The 21,793-nt window shown below is 43.9% G+C and overlaps 2 protein-coding genes across 2 annotated transcripts; both read right to left on the reverse strand.

The window, feature by feature from the left end:
* Positions 1-476: 476 nt before the first annotated feature.
* On the reverse strand, positions 477-2,230 carry LOC6549465 (gamma-butyrobetaine dioxygenase). The gene is made up of 2 exons (XM_001975736.3): positions 1,297-2,230; positions 477-1,012 (listed from the first exon to the last, which is right to left on the reverse strand). The coding sequence occupies exons 1-2, from the start codon at positions 2,187-2,189 to the stop codon at positions 676-678; spliced, it is 1,230 nt and encodes a 409-aa protein (XP_001975772.1). The 5' UTR covers positions 2,190-2,230; the 3' UTR covers positions 477-675.
* Positions 2,231-14,339: 12,109 nt separating this feature from the next.
* LOC6549464 lies at positions 14,340-17,737 on the reverse strand. Its single transcript, XM_001975735.3, has 2 exons — positions 15,035-17,737; positions 14,340-14,975 (listed from the first exon to the last, which is right to left on the reverse strand). The coding sequence occupies exons 1-2, from the start codon at positions 17,735-17,737 to the stop codon at positions 14,340-14,342; spliced, it is 3,339 nt and encodes a 1,112-aa protein (XP_001975771.2).
* Positions 17,738-21,793: the final 4,056 nt, after the last annotated feature.

The raw sequence follows: 21,793 nt of genomic DNA on the forward strand, positions 1-21,793 counted from the left end.
TACAGACGTACTTGTGGTCTCTGTTGACTCAACCGGCCACTGATAAGCCACTTTGTGTCCCGGCGTAAACAATGACGTGTGCTGGACTTTCACTTTCGGTGGCCTGTTTGGCCAGCAGTTGGGCACAGAATCACGGATTAGCCGGCATACCCTGTAATTCAGGGTAGATCACACACTACTGCCCATGAGTTAATATTTTCCAGATATTCAAACTCTTACTTGTAGTTATACTGTATTTAATTATTATACGATGCATCTCTTACGGTTGAATAATACTTTAACAGTTTGGTAACTTAGCGTATAGTCTGATATTCCCATTGCAGTTTCTAACAATATAATTCCTTATCAGCCAGATGCTCACGTTTAAGAGATTAATAAATTCTCGAGTGACTTCCTCTTCGCCTTTGAAAGGCCTTAAATCACACGTTTAACCCAATTAAATAATGTCAATTAGCATTGAGGTGTGTCAAAGGCTTAGAAGCCATTAAAATAGTATTTATTCAAAATGTCAATAAATGGTTTAATTCCACGTGCGCAATAAATGCGATGCTAACTTAATGATTCTACTCCGTCTACTGCTACATTGCTACGATGTCAATCAAAGCGTTTTGGCATTGATAGATGGCTAATTAATGTGGCAATGGCACATGAGGCTGCTGCTGCTGCTCCTGCTGTCTAAGGAGCATCAGGTGGGCTGGAGGGGGCACTGGCATTCCGCAGGACCCTGAGGCGGGAGTACACGATGTCCCAGTCGACGAAGGCGCCCAGGATGTGGCGCACATTGTGGTCCGTGTCGTCGTAGCCGGTCCGTCCGTGGACCAGGCGCAAATTGTCGAACGTGAGCACGTCGCCGGGCGTGGTCTTGAATCTGCACGAGTGCTCGGTGGCCAGGCCCACAAAGGTGGCCATCGCCTCGTACCACGGACGCACCTGCTCCACCGGCACGCTGAAGTGGCTGTCGCGCTGCGGAATGCTGTGGTTGATGCGCACACACCTGCCCTCCGCGTCCAAGCTGCAGGAGATCGAAATGTTAGCCAGGTTCTGCTGGGGCAACTATGCATGCCCCACCTCAAAAAATGTTTTTCTGCACTCGAAAACGTTTGAAATATTTTTCAAGATACCAGAAACACTTCAAGTTGCGAGAAAAATAGATTTTAAAAGTTCGAGAAAATGCTTGCAATAAAATCAAATAAAATATTTAAAATAATCAAATTGAGTTATTTTTATACTTAAGTTTAAGGGATTTAATTTAACGACTATATAAAAACCGATTAATCCCATTCGAAGTCTACTCACTTGATGACCGGTGCCCTCCAGATATTGTGGAACTGCAGATCGCCGTCGCTTCCGATGTCCGCCCAATCCACGGGAGTCTGGCAGAGCGCCCGGAACTGCTCCGGATAGCGTTCCCGCATCAGCTCCGCCACATAGAAGGCATCGGCCAGCAGATTGAACCCCCCGGGCGAGGCGGACTGCTCCAAGGTGTGCAGCATGGTCACTCCGGGCAGGTACTCAAAGTAGGGCAAATCCGTGTGCAGCGGAAGGGGCGCGGCCAAATAGGCGTAGTTGCTGGCTCCAGGCTGAGCCCGGACACTGAACTCCTCTCCATAGGTGGTGCGCCGCATGAAGCCCACCCGGTTGGACAAAATCCGCAGGACTTCCATATCCAGGGGCGCTTCCTTGACCAAGGCTACTCCGAAAACGGCCAGTTGGTGGAGCCATTGCTGCAAGGCCGAGTCACAACTGATCAGTTCCTGGTAGCAGAACACCTGACGGATTCGCTCAAAGTCCAGGCCGCTCCACAGCCTCTGCTCCGGGCGGTAAAAGTCACGCAGGTAACGCTGCCGGCTTGCAGATGCGAAGTCCCGCTCCCTCAGCCAACTGAACGGATACTGGGAGGCATGTCCATCGGACCACTCTACACACAGGATCTTCTGATCCACATCCACGCTCTGGCGCAGGACCCGCACACTGGTGTCCAGCTGGTTCCACAGCTGGGGCAACCTACTCCGGGTCTGTGGCAGATAGCACTCCTTGCAGCGGCAATTGTCCCGCAGCCATATGTCCGGGAACTGCATGTCCTGGCGATCGGGATCCGGAACCTGGACCAACCGCGGCTCATCCTGCTCCTTCGGCGAAGCCAGCTTGGCCGGCTGGCTGGACAAATCTCGGCGGTCCGCTTGGATCATCTTGAGCAACCTACCACTATGTCATCCGATTGCGAAATGATTTGCCCATTGGGTGAGCATAAGACCACACGATCACGGGTGATGGACGAGATTAATTGTCGCGTGATGTTTACATCTTGACCTACACTTTGAAAATTTAAATAAAGGCCCAGTGATTCTAGCCTTATCAGAAAAACTAGCCTTTTTTGGCTTAGTAACAGCTTAATAATATTATTAAAGCTGTTTGCTAGAAAGCTTACAAATGTTTAAGAATTAGCTGAGAAAAAGTCTGGCGAGCCGTGGTGGTTTTCTCACTGAAAATATATATTCCTAACGTCTGATACAATTAATCATATTATAAAGTATTTATCCTTTAAATGGCTTAATTTATAAATAGCCCATAGGCCCTGCAGCCAGCGCTATAATAATTAAGTTCTACTCTATCTATTATAATAAATAAAAATAAATAAATATTAAGTGTTTCCATATAGAAACGAATGTTTTCGACAATCAAATCGATTCTCCTTAATATATGCTAGTAACATTGTAAGTGAATTGTTGGGTATTTGCTACTAATTGGATAAGTATAGCTATCTTGGAGTACCCTCTTCTTCGTTCAAGTGTACGACCATCCGTATCTATCCCTTATCAATCCTTTGTGAGCAGTGCAGATTGCTGTCGCAGCGTTTTTTTCTTGTTCTCAGCTGGGCAATGGATTCTCCCCCTGCTTAAAGCCCCCGCCACTGGAGCTGTAACATTAAAAATGCAAAATTAATTTCTGCATAAAACTGCTAACGCCAGCGATTTTGCATAATTGTTTGCCAGCTGCAGCCGAGCAGAGCGGGGGGAGAAAGCGCCATCTTCGCCAGCCCTTTTATGGCGCCCCACCCGCCACGAAGTGACGTCAATCATTGTTAGGCAGGCACATTGATCACTTCATTCGCGCCCACATGCCACGCCCACGTCGATTGTTCCGCCCACACCAGTGCTGATTGCAATGCGAGCATCCTGCGCGAGAGCGGTGGAAAATCATAAACAATAAGCGGCATTTCATGCCGGGAAAAACAACGGGCACGGAATCGGCAACAAGCGTATCTGGTAACCAGTATATACGGCGCGATTTTTAATTATCACTTTCGCATTCGCATTTTGTATTCGAGTATTGTCTGCCGCGAATACGACTCGTATCTATCCATCCACGGTGGCTCTATCAGCGCCGTTACCACTCCCATTTCCATTTGCATTTCCCTGCGAAGCCTTTTACGCCCCGAACAAAGAATGCGCGCCGAACAATCCATCGAATGCTCAGCTTTTAGTTGGGACTCCTCTCGGCGAGTTAGGGTATCTTGAGTGTGAACTGGGATTTCAGGTATCTCAGAAACATTGCCATCGCGTTATGGGAAGATATGGCTGGAATCAAGGAAGAGCGTCGCAATGGATGGATGTTAATGTATCTATAAATGCAGGACGACGGCAGATTTAGAACCCTAAAGAGCATTAGAAATTCGGCATGCAGTAGCCAGCTGGTTGTACATCTCATGCATTGTTTGGAAGGAGTCCCAGTTCCCCCGGCAGAACTTTATTGTTTTCAATTAAAAACACTCACAGCCCATTCAGCTAACGAATCCATTCGCTCGGCAGTTTTCATTCCGAGTATTCCCGTATTCATAGGCTCGAAGGCAGTGGCAGCGAAAGCCGGCGACATGACACAATTGCAGATGCAAGTGAAATGTAATGAGGTGTAATGAAAATGCATTCAAGTGACAGTTTTCCCCATCTCGCAACCCACCTGCACTTAACAATAATCAAGCACAACAATAGTGACAAATATCGATGAAATGAGCGTTGGGACAGAGTAATGAATTTCGCGCAAAGAACGAGCCGCTCAAAGTGTTTATTTTGAAAAAAGAAGCAGCGATCTGAGTAGGAGTGTATTATTTAGTTTTTAATAGCAACTCAAAGGAGGCAAATCCGTGTTTTCGGTTTGCTACGCAACCGATCGAAACACACCGCAAATTATGCAAAAACATCGAGTACAACACTTACGAAAATTAAACAAAACCCGCAGCGACCGCAACATATCCAGCGAACATAGCCGAAAACCGAAATTGGTTTATTTATTTTGCCGGCCGTCAAATGGCAAATAAATCAGTTTCACGGCTTACGACAGCCCCCGTTTAAATGCCTGAAATATTCATAAAGCCAGAAAAAGCGGATGTGAACAGGTGAGTGAACCCCGTGGATGATGATGAGTGGAGTGGAGAGGAGTGCAGTGGATTCGAGTTAACAATGCCCGTCTAACGGTGAGGCACAATGGCCAACGCTTTGGGCCTAATTAGCCTCGTGGGCGGCGAGGATTTTGAATATTTGGATTTTTGGCTATCCGCGACAATGCCAGCAGAACGCATAATTAGGCAGAAAGCCCAGGACGACCACTCTTGAGCACGGGCGCCAAATTGGTCTTGGCCGTATTGTAATTCCATCCGGCTGAAGAAATCCTCGGCCTGGCAGCGAAAAAATCACCATGCTGGCTGCGGGATGGCAAAGTGCAGTAAGTAGCTGCGGCCACTGTGGGACACATAAATAAATGTGCCCGCGAAATCCGTAAATATGATTAAGTGCCAAATTTATTTACAGCTCCCTAGTTGCCTTTAAAAAAGGCAACCCCAAACACAATAACAGAAAAAGCCCAGCCCCGTGGGTTGGCGGTGGGCAGGGGAGCCGTAAGCCGGAGTCACCGCCTTCCGGAAGTCTACGGCTGTGGCAGGTGGTGCCTCCTGGCCACCCGATTACAATTACGTGCGCTAATTGCACTTTAAACGCGTCCGAGCTTGTCAAGCAAGCCATCCATCCGTCCGCCCTTCCGCCTGTCCGTCCGTCTGTCCGTCTGTCCGTCCGTCTGTCCGTTTGTCCGTCCGTATGTCCGTTTGTCCGTCCGTTTGTCCGTCCGCTTGTCCGTCCGCTTGTTCGCTGCCCGCACAATTCTGTTTCCCATTTTTATGGCATTTCCTTTGGCACAACTTACAACTACATAAATTTGCAAACACGATGTCCTTGTGCCAGCACTCTTTTCGTCCTGCCCCAAAACTCCCAGCCCACGACTATTCCGGCTCTTGCATTGTAATAGCCCGGCTGCCAAGGCTACCAAGTCATCGTCACAGCCACTGCCGTAACTCAAAGTGACGCTAAATTTAGTTTAATACACACACGGCACAGTGGATGGATGTAGAATGAAGTGGTATTCACTCAAGATACTCAGAGGAGTTTTTTATATTATTATACAGAATTTACCAAAACAGCAAATAAAAAGTTATGCTATACACGTATGTAGTATCTTTTAAAAAGTGTAATTCTGAGAAAATTATCATAAACAGGAGAGCGTTAGCAACTAAACAAATTTAAAATAAATAATACATAAACTTTTAAAATACTTAAAATTAATTACTGAAATAAAACAAATGCTATACGAGTATGCAGTATCTTTTGAAATGTGTAATTCTGTGAAAATTATCATTAAGAGGGGAACGTTAGCCTAAACAAATTTAAAATAAGTAATAATTCAACTTTTAAAATACCTAATATTAATTACTGAAATTGCCAAGCAATGCTGGCAAAAACCAATGTGCAGTGGAAATAAGCACAATGCTGTCTTCTTAGGCGGCAGCAAGTGGCCCTTATAATGGGCCAAGGCGTAAGTCCATGTCTGGCTGCCTGTTCACCTGGCTGCCTTTCAGCCCACATGCCACCCACCCACTTGCAGGCCACCCACTTTCTCACCTGCCGCACGGCAGCCGGTTCTTTTGCTCATTTACACCTTTTATTACGTATGCGTGCGTCGGTGCAAAAGCAAAGTTTGCAGTTTAGTTTGCCATTAACGTGGCCATAAGCGTTGGCCGCCCCGATATGTATGCCATTCCACCTGCTTGCTATTCATATGCAAATAGCCCCAGCGAGGTGTGCTACTACAGTTCCAGCCATCCTGGCTAAATCAGAGTTTGAGGCACGTTCATGCCTCAATGCATCATAATTGTTGGGTTGTGTGTGGAAGTGTGTTGTCAAAACTGAAGTTCGGAACGCTGTCCTTTTCCTGAAAGCATGCATGCACTGGGGAAAATATGTTTTGTTACACCGCCCCTCCTAATTTTAAATGATATATTAAACATTAAACTGATATATCCCATATAAGCACTGCGCTTGGCATAGTTAAGCTTTTACTAAAAAGTGATTAGAAAGCAAAATCCCATGAACTGCCAAGATGTTTTTTGCAGTGCTTTTAAAAAGTAAGGCTTGTGTGTGTGTGTGTGTGTGGGGCTAGCTTGCGGGTAAAAGTTTTAATGTGAAAAGTGCAAAGGAGAGTGCAACCCTCATGCGAGCGGAGAAGCATGTCATTCCCTGTCACCCCGCCCCCGCCGCCGCCCCCGCCCCGCAACCCGTAGAAAACCCCCTTTTTGGGCCATGGCCCGCCACTGTCACTGCATTTTAATTTACTGCATACCTTGAGGCGCCATTCGCCTGCGCTCGCATGCCAAGTGGCAAAGTCCAATGTACGCTCCGTGCCCCGCCAGAAGAAGCTGACTTGTTGCCTTCCTTGGCACACAGATGCACACCCCGCACACCCCACACACACACACACGCATACACACACGCGCCACCACGTACCCACACCAGCGCAGATGTTCCACCCCTTGTGACAAAGTGGCGCTGCGTTTTGCATTTTACTGCAAATTAAAGGATTTCTTTGCCTTTTCGAGTTGACAACTTAAGATACTTAGGCATAAAAAGCCTGTCATACAAGTCTGCCCTCATGCGAGTGTGTGTGTGGGGGTGAGCTCGTGTGTGTGGTGTGTGTGTGTGCGTAAAGAGAATTAAGTGCAGTGCGCTTTGTTGAGAATCACTCGAAACAAAGCCACAGGATGCTGCGGGCCCCTCGCCCACTTCCAACCCCACTTTGCTGACATGCGGGGTCGTCCTGTCAATCCTCAAACCCATTTTCCGATTTCCTGCACCTTTCTCGCCTGCGTCCATTTTATTATTTTGCCTTGATTATTATTTTCCATTTGCGCAAAATTAAAATACCCCCAACAACACAATGACAACACAATTTTTTGGGTGAAAAAAACAAAAAAAAAGTAAGGGGCGCATAGAAAAAATTGCAGGCTCCATTCAACCGCAAAAAGTGTAAAAAAGCAGTGGGTGGGGGGCAGGGCGGTGGATGCATGAATAATGTGAAACTGAAAACTTTTCATCAAAAATCAGCCAAGGGCTAAAACTGGACGTAAAACAGGCACAACGGAGCCCCCAGTTTCCCAGCCGACTATCTTCCCCCTCTCTCTCTCTCTCTCCCTCTCCCTTTCTCTCTCTGCATCACCCTGTGCACTGAATGTCCTGGCAGATAGGGAAAAAAAGAACTGTGACAGGACGCCATGAAAAGCTCGCTTTGGTGTGACAAATCAAAGACTAACACTGGGCGCTTTGGTTAGAGCACAAAACGCACGCTCGGATGACTGGCAGTTTGGTGGTGGCGCAAGGAGGAGGCGCAAGGAAAGAGAGGGTCCGAGACGGCCAGAAAGAGAGGCCAGATCGCACTGGACTGGGCGGTCGCATTTGAAAGCCGTTGACAGCTGCAGTTGGTTAATGGCCAGCCAGCTGGAGACCACAAGAAGCACTAAACTTTAAGAAATCCAGGCAAATGCACTATGGTAGGGAAGTACTTGAATTACTTATAAAAATGGAAGAAATCGTACCAAAAATAATGCACATCATTTCTTAGTATTCAAATATACCCAAACATACTCATTCGGGTTACTCACTTTAAGCTAAATTGATACAATTGCATTTAGCACAGTTGAAGAATTTCCAATGGAAAAACTTTGTAAGCACATGTGCTTTATGTATTTTCATTCTTCTTTAATTGATTGAATCTCGCCCAGCGGTGTGGATAGCATTTCGCGTAGAAATCCCCACCCGAACCGCCATCGAGTGAACCGAAAGAGTTATTTCAATTTGCAGTGTTTAAAGATACTCGCTTCTTTTGATAGCGCATTTGCGAATGCAATACAGCAAAACAAAACATGGAACTGCAGCATGCCGCCTCCTATTTTTTGCTCTCTAATCAGAGCGCGCGCGCCTGCAAACAATGGCGGGAGTGTATCTGCATCCTGGCACTCGCGCCCCACCATGCCAAGCCATTACAAGCCATTCCATGCCATTCCGGGCCATTCCTTTCCAGCTCTGGCGCTGGCTCTGGCTCTGGCCAACCAGAAACCGAACCCATTCGCAGCCCGGCAACCTGGTATCCTGGCAGTATCCTGGTGCCAGGACTGGTGTAATGAAAAAAATAAAAAAAAGCGAGCTGGTCGCTGTTGCTTTTGGCATTGTTCCTGCTACGGCGGCATGGCTTTACTTTTATGCACATGCAATTCTTTATATTTTTGCCATATATTTTGCCGGGCACAAATTTATTTGCGGCTGCAATTCCAATTCACCGCTGCCAGGACGAAGGACGAAGGACGCAGGACGATGGTACTCCGGTTATTGTTGCGGCTGCAACTTTGGTTAATGCTCCGGTTACGGCGGGGGTTGCCATTCGGCTTAAAGTGAAATACAGGATTTCAATTTGTCATTCGGCTTAAAGAGCCTGACAGGAAGCAAAAGCCTCTTATCCTGCGATGGTGTACATCCATCCCCCATTCCCCCATCCCCCATCCCCCATCCACAACCAACTGTGTTAATTGTTTCTGTAAAGTTTTTAATAACTCCAGGCAGCAGGCATCAGCCAGCAGGCAGCGGCTTCCATCAGTCTCATTATTTATTTGTAATTTAATAAACAACAAGTTGATGGCTGGAACCCTTAACCAGCCCCACCGCCCCCTGGAGTCCTTAGCACTTAACCCCTTGGCGGCCAACCTCCTATATCAATTGCCGTTGGGCCAAAAATGGCAGGCAGCCATCGTCATCGACGTTAACGGGTTTCCTGACTATTATTTGCCAGCAATTTATTTTATGCGAAAACTTTGTCAAGCTGCCTATGTCGATTTTTATGGAGTCCCAGAGATCGCAGATCGCTCTGCCACTTTGCCCGCGGCGTCAGCTTGAATTTTATTGCCACCGTGCATATTTTAATGAGGCATTAAAGCCTCCGAATCGCCTGTGATTTCCATCTCCATCCCGCCTGGCAGCCCGAAAACATATACCCGTAATTTTTGAGCAACTAAATATTTACTGGGTGTGGGTGGCTGGCTTGGTTGGTGCCTGCTTTTGTTTGAGTTTGTTTGGCTGCGTTTGCCGTTTTTAACACTCGATTACTTTAAATGCCATCAAGACCCCCTTCGCCTCGACGCCCCTGCATTTGACTTTGCCTGTCAATATTTGCTTTTGGCTTAACTAGCGCACATACTCGTACATACTGTGCACGCCCCAAAAGAATACCCCACATCAGCATGTTTCAGGGAGTTTTCATCAGTCCTGTGTTTGCCCAGCTACTTCCTCGCTCCTCGCTGCCCTACTCCCCAGCTTATGTAATGAGTATTTGGTTACACAAATCTTGAAGCTGACCCTTCCACGATTTTGGCCATTCCGCTCTTATTGAATGAACGCTTAAATTACTAAGCAAATGACTCATTTATCAACTGCAGCGGGCGTGCTCAGGATTAGCATGGCCTGTCAGCAGTCCTGCGAGGGGAAGCTTTCATTTCATTAAAAATATTCAAAGGACGAGCTAGTGAACTGACCGGGGTAAGGAATAAATTAAAATGCTGGGTATCAGGCATTGATTGACTGTTGGCGCATCGATTGACACTTGAGTGGTGGTTCAATCAAACCGTCAGCAGCTGCGTAATGCAGTTAGTCAATTGGGCTTAATACGATTTTAAAAACTGACAAGCCAGAGCAAAACGTACTGAGATCTATCGTATGTGCCTTATGTAACTATGTTTTCAATCACTCCAGCTAATTTCACGACACGTCTCACTATTGTTAAATACATTTAAATATATTGTTTTTAAATACATTTGCGAATTCGAAAACATTTTAATGTTTAATTTATCAATTAATTTAATTTAATTTAACAATTAATCTTTAGCAGTTATATCCGACTCGCAACACTCTATCTCGTCCTTGTAGTTCCCGAGATCTGGACGTTCATACGGACGGACAGCCCGATGAGCGGACAGATTGGCAGTTGAATGAGCAGAGTAATTGATTCGGATGAGGAATATTTTCTACACAGTTAGCAACATTTTAATAGGTACTAAACGTGCACTATTTAAAATGCAAGTGTGCAGTGCACAAGAAATGCACCTTAAAAGTAAAATGGATAGTGAGCACTTTTACCCCCACGACGCAGCTGCAAGCTAAACAAATATCCGCTTTGTGTACGACGCTTGGTGATAACATTTAAGGTGCGGCAGATTAACCGTAATGGATATGACCATGGCCCAAAACCAATCCAGCGGATCCAGAAAGCCGAGACAACATTCCAGTCAGATTTATGATTGTTTGCATTGCGCGTTTAATGTGCCTTGATTTACATTAGTTTGCGTCGTGAACGAAATTGAATTTGCCGCGCTTCGTTCTGAAAATTGTATAAAATAGGAAAGAAAAAACCGAAAACGTGCCCCTGGAGCAGACGCAATATGCAAATAATCTGCAAATTTATAGGCTTTCCTTGGACTTCCTGCCACAGCCGTGCAGCTGCGACCCGGCATTAAGTTCCTGAGTGGCATGCGGCTAAGCCGGGTTATTATCTTTTATGAACTGAACTTGCTTTTGATTGGCATAATGCTGTTGCGTGGCTCGAATGATTGATGCATGTGCAGAGATGTCATTGGCAACAACATGAGCCCCCAAAACTTGACATTTCTCGCTTGAAGCGGGCGGTAAAATCACAGGGTATGGGTTAAGCCAGCTCTGCAGCGGAATGGGAAGGTTTGCATCCTGCATGTTGCTTGGGAAAATCCATTAAAACACTTGAGCCCGGCAGACGCGACACAATGCTCTCCAAACAAGGAAAACCAGAATGCATTTCCGTTAATAGTGAAGGCGGCTTTGAAGGCTGGCAGCCACACTTAGACGCAGCACTTGTGGTTACCCTTAAACCTACAGGACTCCCTCTAGGACAAGCCGGCCCATCCCCAGCCCGCCCAAGGACATAAAATGTTATTGATATTGCAATTTTTAGCATTTTGTAATTGAGGCAAAGTTGGTGCCTATCGCAGGCACATCAATTGTCTGCCAGATAACAGCCCGAGCGGATAACTGTCTAAATGCCACTTGAGCATGTGTTTAAACATGCCGAGCACTTGCCCCACTCGAACTATGCAACAAGCAGCAGCGGCAGCAGCAGCAACACAAGGAGCCCGCAGCAACATCACCACCACACGGGTTGACACTCGCCGGCATCAAAGTTCATGGGTGTCCTGGGTGGTTGGACGGCTGGGCGGCTGGGGTGCCATCCTGTCGATGCGCTGATAAGTCCTTGTCCCCCAAATCCTTCCGCCCAGGCCCGCAACGCATCTTGTCTCGTCTCGAGAAGGAAGGCGAGTGCCAATGTTGCCAATGTTGTTGGGTAAACTCATAATTGGAATTAATTATGCATTCGCACTTTGCGGCCAACTTTTCAAGTGGCTGGAGTGGTTAGCTGGAGTCAGTTAGGTGGGCCAAGTGGGTGAGTGTGTGGGCTGCTCCTTTAATTGTCCAAGTGCACAAGCCTCGGATGTATGTAGTCACCAAAACGGGCAAAGGGACAGATTCCACAGCCAAGCAACTTGCGACTGAGGGCAAGGGTTAAGTGCAAATTGCAGTTATCGTAAGTAGTTCCTATACGCCGTTTAGACTTGGCATTGTCCTTTAATCCAGGTTGCGAATTGGCCTGAAATTCACACCACACATCGACTTTAAGGTTTCATATTTTTAATGTTAATTAGCATTTGCAGGTAAATTCAATAATCTAATATGCGATTGCTAACAATGAGGGCAGATTGAATGACAGACCCTAAAAATGCCCCTGGCGATTTTAGTTTCAGCTGTCCCTGCAAATTTATGAAATTTAATAGGCACGTTGCTCGCTTTGAAAGAACTTACCCGTTTATCCCGTAATATATGTTCCAAATTATGTCCAGAATGACACTCTAACAATGGACCTCACCTGGCCGAGGTTTGCATTTGAAAAGCGAGCGACTCGAGGTGGAACATCCCCATTTAGCAATTCTCGGCTGGCAGCCAGTCTAATTTAAGTTAGCCCATTTATCTTATGGCTTTCCTCTTTGTGGGCACTTTTTCTGTTTGCCAGCCGCTCCAATCTTTCTCCCTTAAGCAGTCCAATTTGCTGCTCCTTTATGGCTACTTATATTCCATGTCCTGCCCACACCTGAGTCCAATAATTACTGTGTGCCCACTTTGGCATTGTCCCGGCCGTTTGCAGTCCGGATTTGGCCTTTTCTTCTGCCCATTTGTGGGCAAAATGAATGCATAATGCCGTGGCCAAGATGTTGCGAATTAATTAAAATTTGACAGCTAATAAAACGCAATCACAGCCATGCGGAAGCGTTCGCACAATGGCCGCTTAAGTTGCGAATTGCGGACAATTGCACGCTTCATTTCGCCTGTTCGCCTGTTTTGACAAGCCATCGGAATCAAGTCACAAAGGACAGCGGCAGGACCCGCAGAAAACTGACAAAAGGATGTCGCAAATCACAAGTCCTGCATCGCAACTCGCGGCTGAAAGGCACTGAAAAAAACGGGCTAAGTCCCAGCTACTCGTACTTACTAATTAATAAAAGCTCGTATTTTTTCTGGCAACTTATTTAACAAGTTGTAGCGTTTGTTTGTACACTAGCAATTTGTTCATAAATTGTGGAACTGTTTAAATTATTTCTGAATATCAAAATAATTTTTGGAGCATTTTTCTTGTGTGCCCAAGTTGACAATAGCGGGCAGCAAACGGCCGGAAACGATTCGACATGAAGGGACTTTCTGGGGCCGCGTCGCGTGTCATGAGCAAACAAGATAATGTTACAGCAGTCATCGCCAATCGGAGGCGGATGGAGGTCCTGCGAAGGACCATGGCCACTCGAAAGGAATTCGGTTTTGGCAGTTTGTTTTGGCCCCAACCCTCGCGGCGATTTGTGCGAAAAATGCAAATGAAAACGTCTCAGCTTACGCCAGCTTCCCACTCCAGCAATCCGCTGGGCAGGATGGCACTGTGGATGAGGATGTGGAGGTGGATGTGGATGTGGACTGAAGGCCGAAACTGAGACCGAGCAGGAGCAGGAATCCGCCAAGTGGCCGGTATCCATAGGCTGGGAAATGATTGATCGGCGGGCATCAATTTCGCAGAAATGTTATTGCCTTGCGTTCGACAGTCGTGCGATTGCCGGTCACCAAGTGCTTTAATTATGGCTTAAGGCGATGACTTCACACTGGTTAAGTTACTTGCTGAAATTGAGTAATATATAAAATAGAAAAAATGAGTCAATACTTAAGAGCAAAAAGTAGACCATATAAAACAGGTAATTATTAAGAAGTACCAGATTTACCAAAGGCATGTAAGCAATTTACCAAGATACAATCAGTCAAAGCCACATTCTTAATTCATTTTATTTGAAATATAGGATCTGCTGCTTGGCAGATTCCTGGAGGGCGGCTCTGATCTTCGGCTGTGCACTAAAGCGTTTTCATTTATGAAAATGTCTGAAACATGTTTCGCTTGCGCAAACAGAATGCGAGTGCGAGTATGCAATAAAATTCCATTACAGCAATGGCTCGACTTAAAAACTTGGCCGAAAAAAAGCAGGCAAGATGAAATTTTGTTGCACGAGCGAGGGGCGGTGGGTGGAGCAGCCGGAGGATAAGGAACACGGCCAGGAGGAGCAGCATCCTGCAAGTGTATTAAAAGCCCGCAGACATTTTCCCTCTACGTGAGTGCATCACATGAGCTTGGCCGTGTTTGTTGGCGTGTGTGTGTGTGTGTGTGTGTTGCAAAAGTCCTTGCATATTTTATGAAACTTGGCAAAGCATTTAACAACACAGGCACACCCACAGACAGAGGCAAACTCATTACTTGAATTTATTTAGCACTTAAACCAAATGTTTCATTCGCCTCAGCCGGCTGATTTGGTGCTCATATCCGTGCATATCCGGAGTTTTGGAGCCACTTTGGTGGATTCAAAGTGCTCAGCCCGCAGTCCGCTCCTTGCACTCCTTGTCCTCCTGCCAAGGATCAAAACTGCTGGGCTCCTTAAGGATCCCGCGTGGACAGCAGATTGTCGAACACTCGGGAGCAGTACGTACGGTGTTCCTAATCCGCTTTAGGAGCTCGGTTTTCCGCATATTCAAGGGTGAGTGTGCACAAAGATGCCCCTTTTGATGGAAATAGCCACAGCGTGTGCAAAGGTCCTCGAGGGTGTTGATTAGCAGACGGTTCTTGGCACAGGCCTCTATGGATCCGCTGGACAAGATCTCGCAGCTGGACGAGGAAGACATGGGGAACGGAGTAGTGGGCGCGGGCACGGGCACCTTTACTCCACAGCGGGGACACTTCTCCAGGACCATCGAAGCCCCGATTTCCTGCTCTTGGCACTCGCATGCCAAACAGTCCGAGGAACCGGAGATCTTCTGCAGGCGACATGTTTTCCGGGGTGAGTAGTATAGCTCCTCGATGGGCCTAAGATTTCTACGCTTCTTCCTCAGCGTAAGAGTGGTGGACTCCGGTTTATGACGTCGAAACTGAGTCGAGGAATACAATTCGCCCATCTTTCCCTCCATATCCTTGTGGATCAGCTGCTCCGCTCGCGTCTTGCGCGCCAAAGCCTGAAAGCCAGAAGGAAATGCCATTTTACTCCGTATTATTGGTAGTTATTTATACGCACCTGGAACATCTGAAGGTGGTGGTTCATCATGCCCTTGATGTTGTTTAGGGAGTACCGCCACTCGATGTCCCGCACATCCTGCTCATCGTTGGGCGCCAGATCCAAGCTGGGGTTCAGGCTAAAAGTTGAACCCAAGAAGCTGCTTAATGTTCTCCTTCTGCGCTCCTCGCGCTCCAGTCGCTCCGCCTTTAGCTCCTGCTCGAGGAGCTTCCTGTGCAGGACGCTGTCCATTCTCATTTCCTGCGACTGGCGGCGGCTGTGAGATGTGTTACTTCTGCTCCCCCTGAGTCCACGCATGCCAAAGGGTATGACCCGTGTGCTGTTCCGGTGCCTAGTCCACCAGTTGCGCTCCATCAAGCGGTCCACCTGGCTCTTCTGTTTCCCTTTCAGAAACTCGGAATCCACGACTCTAAGCAAATTGTCCCGTGGCGGCTCCAACCGCGTATAGCTCTTCTGGGTCACTACATCGTTAAGATACTCCAAGTACTTGAGGGCGAGCATTTCCTTTCTTTCCTCCAGCGTGAGTCCCGATTCTTCGAGTTCGTTGTAGAGGCTCTGGAGGTTGGACCACATGTCATGGTTGGCTACGTCCTGCATCAGTCCATTGACATCCGCAATATACTCAATGATTTTGTTTTTCTCTATAACGTCCTTCAGGGAGGACTGCAAGTGTCTGTACTTTGCATCCGAGTGCAGATCTGTCAAATGAAACCGTTCCACATCGGACTCCACAGCCTTGGCGTAGTGGAACTCCTGTGGTGATTTTTCCGTTCTGTCGTAGCCATCTCGCACAGGCTCAAGTATCTTATCGAGATCGTTTGGCAGGACATCATAATTGAACTTACTTTTGGAGGGCGATTTGGGAGATCGGTGAGCAGAAGTGTGGCTGTGTAGAGCGGATTCGCTGGCTGTACTACGATTGGCTTGCCGGTTGGACATTCTCAGTGCGCCTAGATCCTCGTGGCTAGTGTGGATGTACATGATGTCCTTCTTTAAGGACTGGTAGTGACTTTCGTTCTGGCCTTTTGGCGGAGCAACACGTATCTTCTTGGGTATTATGGGTGGCATGCGAATAGATCTGCGGGTAAATTTTCGGTTTCGAGTGGCCATAACGAACTTATTTATGGAGTCACTAAGGGACACAACGCTTTCCCTTTTGAAAAACACTTGGGAAAGGCTGTTCTCGGCAGGTAGTTCATATCGATTCTTGATTTCTGAAGCACTGCCCGAACTGGGAAGCTTACTCACTATTTTGGGCTTTTCCATTTTATTGACTTTTTCGGATTCAATGAAAACCTCTTTGGACGCAGTCGAACTACTCGAACTAGTTTTCACCAATTTCGAACGCAGTTTGTTCTGATTTTTCCGCTCAATTTCACGCCGCATAAACGGGGGCAAATCGCTGTACAATAGTGAGACTAAGTTTTCCTGATTTTCCAATTCTTTGCTTTCCTTTTGTTTAGTTTTAGCTGCGCTAGTTTTTGCAGCATGAGTAGCCTTTTTCCTTGCCTTCGCCTCCAGGATTGCATTCAATTCGCCTTTAATAATCCTATCCACATAGTGCATTTTGCGCCTTCTATGCTTTCGAGATTTCGATTGAGGGATTTTCGGATCGGGAACGGTGAGCTGCTCCTGGGGCATGTCTACATTTTTAGGACCCACTTTCCGGCTCCTCTTCCAAATCTTTTTAATTCGTATTTGCGGTTTTAAGGTGGGCAGATCGGACAAGCTTGGCATTTTGCCAAAAATAACTTTGTGTTCTTTTCCGATGGCTTTTCTGCTCATTTTCGGGTGTTTGAGCACTTTTTTTTTCCAGTTGAATCTTATTAGTTCTTGTACCAGCATTTTCAGTTCATCGAAAGATGGCTTCAATGGATCTGGTTTCCTTGGCCTCCGAATAGCCTTTCTAATTTTCTTCACTTTTCTGCGAACTACGAGATCGTCTAAACTGAAATAAATCTTCTTGGGCATGATTTTCCTCTTTTTCCTCTTGGGTTTCCTTGTTTTTTCGCGTGTTGCATCCATCTCCAAGTCTGGTTTTCTTCCTACCATGGCCATTTGTTTCTTGATCAAAGCGTTCTTTTGCACCACTTCAGTGTTCCAGAAGTGAGCAAAGTCCTCGATTTCGCTATTCTGTTTAACCCTACGACGTTTCGTCTTCCGGGGTCGCCTTCCCCGAACATCCGACAAGTAGTTCCGCACCTCCTGGGCCTCTGCCTCCCAGACTTTGTCTTGATCCTTGATGAGCTCGTAGTAATCCGATCGCTTTTGCCACTTTCTGACCGCCTTGAACAGTCGATTGAAACACTTGTCCACCAGAGTCTGTGGATGTCGCACTTTCTTCAGCTGCTTCCTCAAGTGTCGAAGTCTGCGTCGCAGGCCCACTTTCACCTGCTCCTGCTGCCGAATTAGCCGACTTTGTAGCCTCAACGCTGTTGACCAGTTGCGCAGCCAGTGCTTGTACATGGACAGCATACCGCCCACTGCCCTCCGTGCCTGTTCCCTCCTCCTCTGCTCCGCATCCCGTTGCCGGTGGTCTATGGAGTTCCGCATCCGGCTTAGCAGGTGGTCACGGATCCTACGCATCACCTGTAGGCGGTGGTGGGCGTGACGCTTTCGCAGTCGCAACTCCTTAGCCTTCCGGCGGATCTGCCTCTTCAGTAGCACCATCTGGGTGCTCCGGTGGAGCAGGGGCACATACATCGCGTACTGATCGAATTTGATTCCTATACCAGGGATTTCTGTGTATAAAATGAATACCCAATGACTAGATTTGCAAACAGCTGCTACTGTCATGAGCTTATGTTTTGGGACAATTTTTATTTTTCTTTAATTTCTACAACATGTTACATCAAAAAAATTTAAAAAAAAATTTTAGGAAAATATTTTCTAAATTTGAATGCAGATTTTTAGAGAATTGCGCCAGAATCATTTAGAGGTATGCCACTTTAAAATCCGATTAAAACAAGTTGAGTTATAGAGTATAGAACTTCAGCCTTAGGGCATTTCTTAATTTTCTTGACTTGCCACATCATCACATCACAAAAATTACAAAAAAAATACAAAAAAAATTATTTTCTAAATTTGAATGCAGATTTTTAGAGAATTGCGCCAGAATCATTTAGAGGTATGCCACTCCAAAATCCGATTAAAACAAGTTGAGTTATGGAGTATAGAACTTCAGCCTTAGGGCATTTCTTAATTTTCTTGACTTGCCACATCATCACATCACAAAAATTAAAAAAAAAATACAAAAAAAATTATTTTCTAAATTTGAATGCAGATTTTTAGAGAATTGCGCCAGAATCATTTAGAGGTATGCCACTTCAAAATCCGATTAAGATAAGTTGAGTTATGGGGTATAGAACTTCAGGCTTGGGACATTTTTTAATTTTCTTGACTTTCCACATCATCACATCAAAAAAATTACAAAAAAACTGAAAAAAAATATTTTTCTAAATTTGAATGCAGATTTTTAGAGAATTGCACCAGAATCATTTAGAGGTATGCCACTTGAAAATCCGATTAAAACAAGTTGAGTTATGGGGTATAGAACTTCAGCCTTGGGACATTTTTTAATTTTCTTGACTTTCCACATCATCACATCACAAAAATTACAAAAAAAATAAAAAAAAAATTATTTTCTAAATTTGAATGCAGATTTTTAGAGAATTGCGCCAGAATCATTTAGAGGTATGCCACTTCAAAATCCGATTAAAACAAGTTGAGTTATGGAGTATAGAACTTCAGCCTTAGGGCATTTCTTAATTTTCTTGACTTTCCACATCATCACATCACAAAAATACCAAAAAAATTAAAAAAAAATAATTTTCCAAATTTGAATGCAGATTTTTAGAGAATTGCGCCAGAATGATTTAGAGGTATGCCACTTCAAAATCCGATTAAGATAAGTTGAGTTATGGAGTATAGAACTTCAGCCTTAGGGCATTTCTTAATTTTCTCGACTTTCCACATCATCACATCAAAAAAATTACAAAAAAATTGAAAAAAAATATTTTTCTAAATTTGAATGCAGATTTTTAGAGAATTGCGCCAGAATCATTTAGAGGTATGCCACTTCAAAATCCGATTAAAACAAGTTGAGTTATAGAGTTTGGAACTTCAGCCTAGGGACCTTTCTTTATTTTCTTGACTTTCCACATCATCACATCACAAAAATTACAAAAAAAATACAAAAAAAATTATTTTCTAAATTTGAATGCAGATTTTTAGAGAATTGCGCCAGAATCATTTAGAGGTATGCCACTCCAAAATCCGATTAAAACAAGTTGAGTTATGGAGTATAGAACTTCAGCCTTAGGGCATTTCTTAATTTTCTTGACTTGCCACATCATCACATCACAAAAATTAAAAAAAAAATACAAAAAAAATTATTTTCTAAATTTGAATGCAGATTTTTAGAGAATTGCGCCAGAATCATTTAGAGGTATGCCACTTCAAAATCCGATTAAGATAAGTTGAGTTATGGGGTATAGAACTTCAGGCTTGGGACATTTTTTAATTTTCTTGACTTTCCACATCATCACATCAAAAAAATTACAAAAAAACTGAAAAAAAATATTTTTCTAAATTTGAATGCAGATTTTTAGAGAATTGCACCAGAATCATTTAGAGGTATGCCACTTGAAAATCCGATTAAAACAAGTTGAGTTATGGGGTATAGAACTTCAGCCTTGGGACATTTTTTAATTTTCTTGACTTTCCACATCATCACATCACAAAAATTACAAAAAAAATAAAAAAAAAATTATTTTCTAAATTTGAATGCAGATTTTTAGAGAATTGCGCCAGAATCATTTAGAGGTATGCCACTTCAAAATCCGATTAAAACAAGTTGAGTTATGGAGTATAGAACTTCAGCCTTAGGGCATTTCTTAATTTTCTTGACTTTCCACATCATCACATCACAAAAATACCAAAAAAATTAAAAAAAAATAATTTTCCAAATTTGAATGCAGATTTTTAGAGAATTGCGCCAGAATGATTTAGAGGTATGCCACTTCAAAATCCGATTAAGATAAGTTGAGTTATGGAGTATAGAACTTCAGCCTTAGGGCATTTCTTAATTTTCTCGACTTTCCACATCATCACATCAAAAAAATTACAAAAAAATTGAAAAAAAATATTTTTCTAAATTTGAATGCAGATTTTTAGAGAATTGCGCCAGAATCATTTAGAGGTATGCCACTTCAAAATCCGATTAAAACAAGTTGAGTTATAGAGTTTGGAACTTCAGCCTAGGGACCTTTCTTTATTTTCTTGACTTTCCACATCATCACATCAAAAAAATTACAAAAAAATTGAAAAAAAATATTTTTCTAAATTTGAATGCAGATTTTTAGAGAATTGCGCCAGAAACATTTAGAGGTATGCCACTTCAAAATCCGATTAAAACAAGTTGAGTTATGGAGTATAGAACTTCAGCCTTAGGGCATTTCTTAATTTTCTCGACTTTCCACATCATCACATCAAAAAAATTACAAAAAAAATACAAAAAAAATTATTTTCTAAATTTGAATGCAGATTTTTAGAGAATTGCGCCAGAATCATTTAGAGGTATGCCACTTCAAAATCCGATTAAGATAAGTTGAGTTATGGAGTTGAGAACTTCAGCCTTAGGGCATTTCTTAGTTTTTTGGACTTTGTACAACATCAACACATCAAAAAATGACATACAAATTGAAAAAAAATATTTTTCTAAATTTGAATGCAGATTTTTAGAGAATTGCGCCAGAATCATTTAGAGGTATGCCACTTCAAAATCCGATTAAAACAAGTTGAGTTATGGAGTATAGAACTTCAGCCTTGGGACATTTTTTAATTTTCTTGACTTTCCACATCATCACATCACAAAAATTACAAAAAAAATAAAAAATAAATTATTTTCTAAATTTGAATGCAGATTTTTAGAGAATTGCGCCAGAATCATTTAGAGGTATGCCACTTCAAAATCCGATTAAGATAAGTTGAGTTATGGAGTTGAGAACTTCAGCCTTAGGGCATTTCTTAGTTTTTTGGACTTTGTACAACATCAACACATCAAAAAATGACATACAAATTGAAAAAAAATATTTTTCTAAATTTGAATGCAGATTTTTAGAGAATTGCGCCAGAATCATTTAGAGGTATGCCACTTCAAAATCCGATTAAAACAAGTTGAGTTATGGAGTATAGAACTTCAGCCTTGGGACATTTTTTAATTTTCTTGACTTTCCACATCATCACATCACAAAAATTACAAAAAAAATACAAAAAAAATTATTTTCTAAATTTGAATGCAGATTTTTAGAGAATTGCGCCAGAATCATTTAGAGGTATGCCACTTCAAAATCCGATTAAGATAAGTTGAGTTATGGAGTATAGAACTTTGAGTTATGGAGATATGGAGTTATGGAGATTAGAACTTCAACTTGGGATATTTTTTAATTTTTTTGAATTTCTGCAACATCAAGACGAACTAATAAAGTAAATAAAATAGGTCTGGGGGAAAGCATGAGCATTAAAAGGTGTATATCAAATGCAGAGATAGACAAGAATTGTTTAACAATTATATTATTATATTTGTAACAAAATGTTGTATGAAGATTTTTATTTTAAAAGCTTTTTCTTACTTCTGAATGAAAAGAAAAAACCCTATAGAGCGTGAAAATCGCCGCCAAGGGGATGCACAAGCTCTTATCAGGCGGTGTGATCCACCTGGTCGTGCGGGGATTCCAGTGCGAAACGCGGCTCAGCTTA

Source organism: Drosophila erecta, unplaced genomic scaffold, assembly GCF_003286155.1.
Source record: "Drosophila erecta strain 14021-0224.00,06,07 unplaced genomic scaffold, DereRS2 tig00000092-arrow-pilon, whole genome shotgun sequence".
In the NCBI taxonomy this organism is placed as follows: domain Eukaryota; kingdom Metazoa; phylum Arthropoda; class Insecta; order Diptera; family Drosophilidae; genus Drosophila; species Drosophila erecta.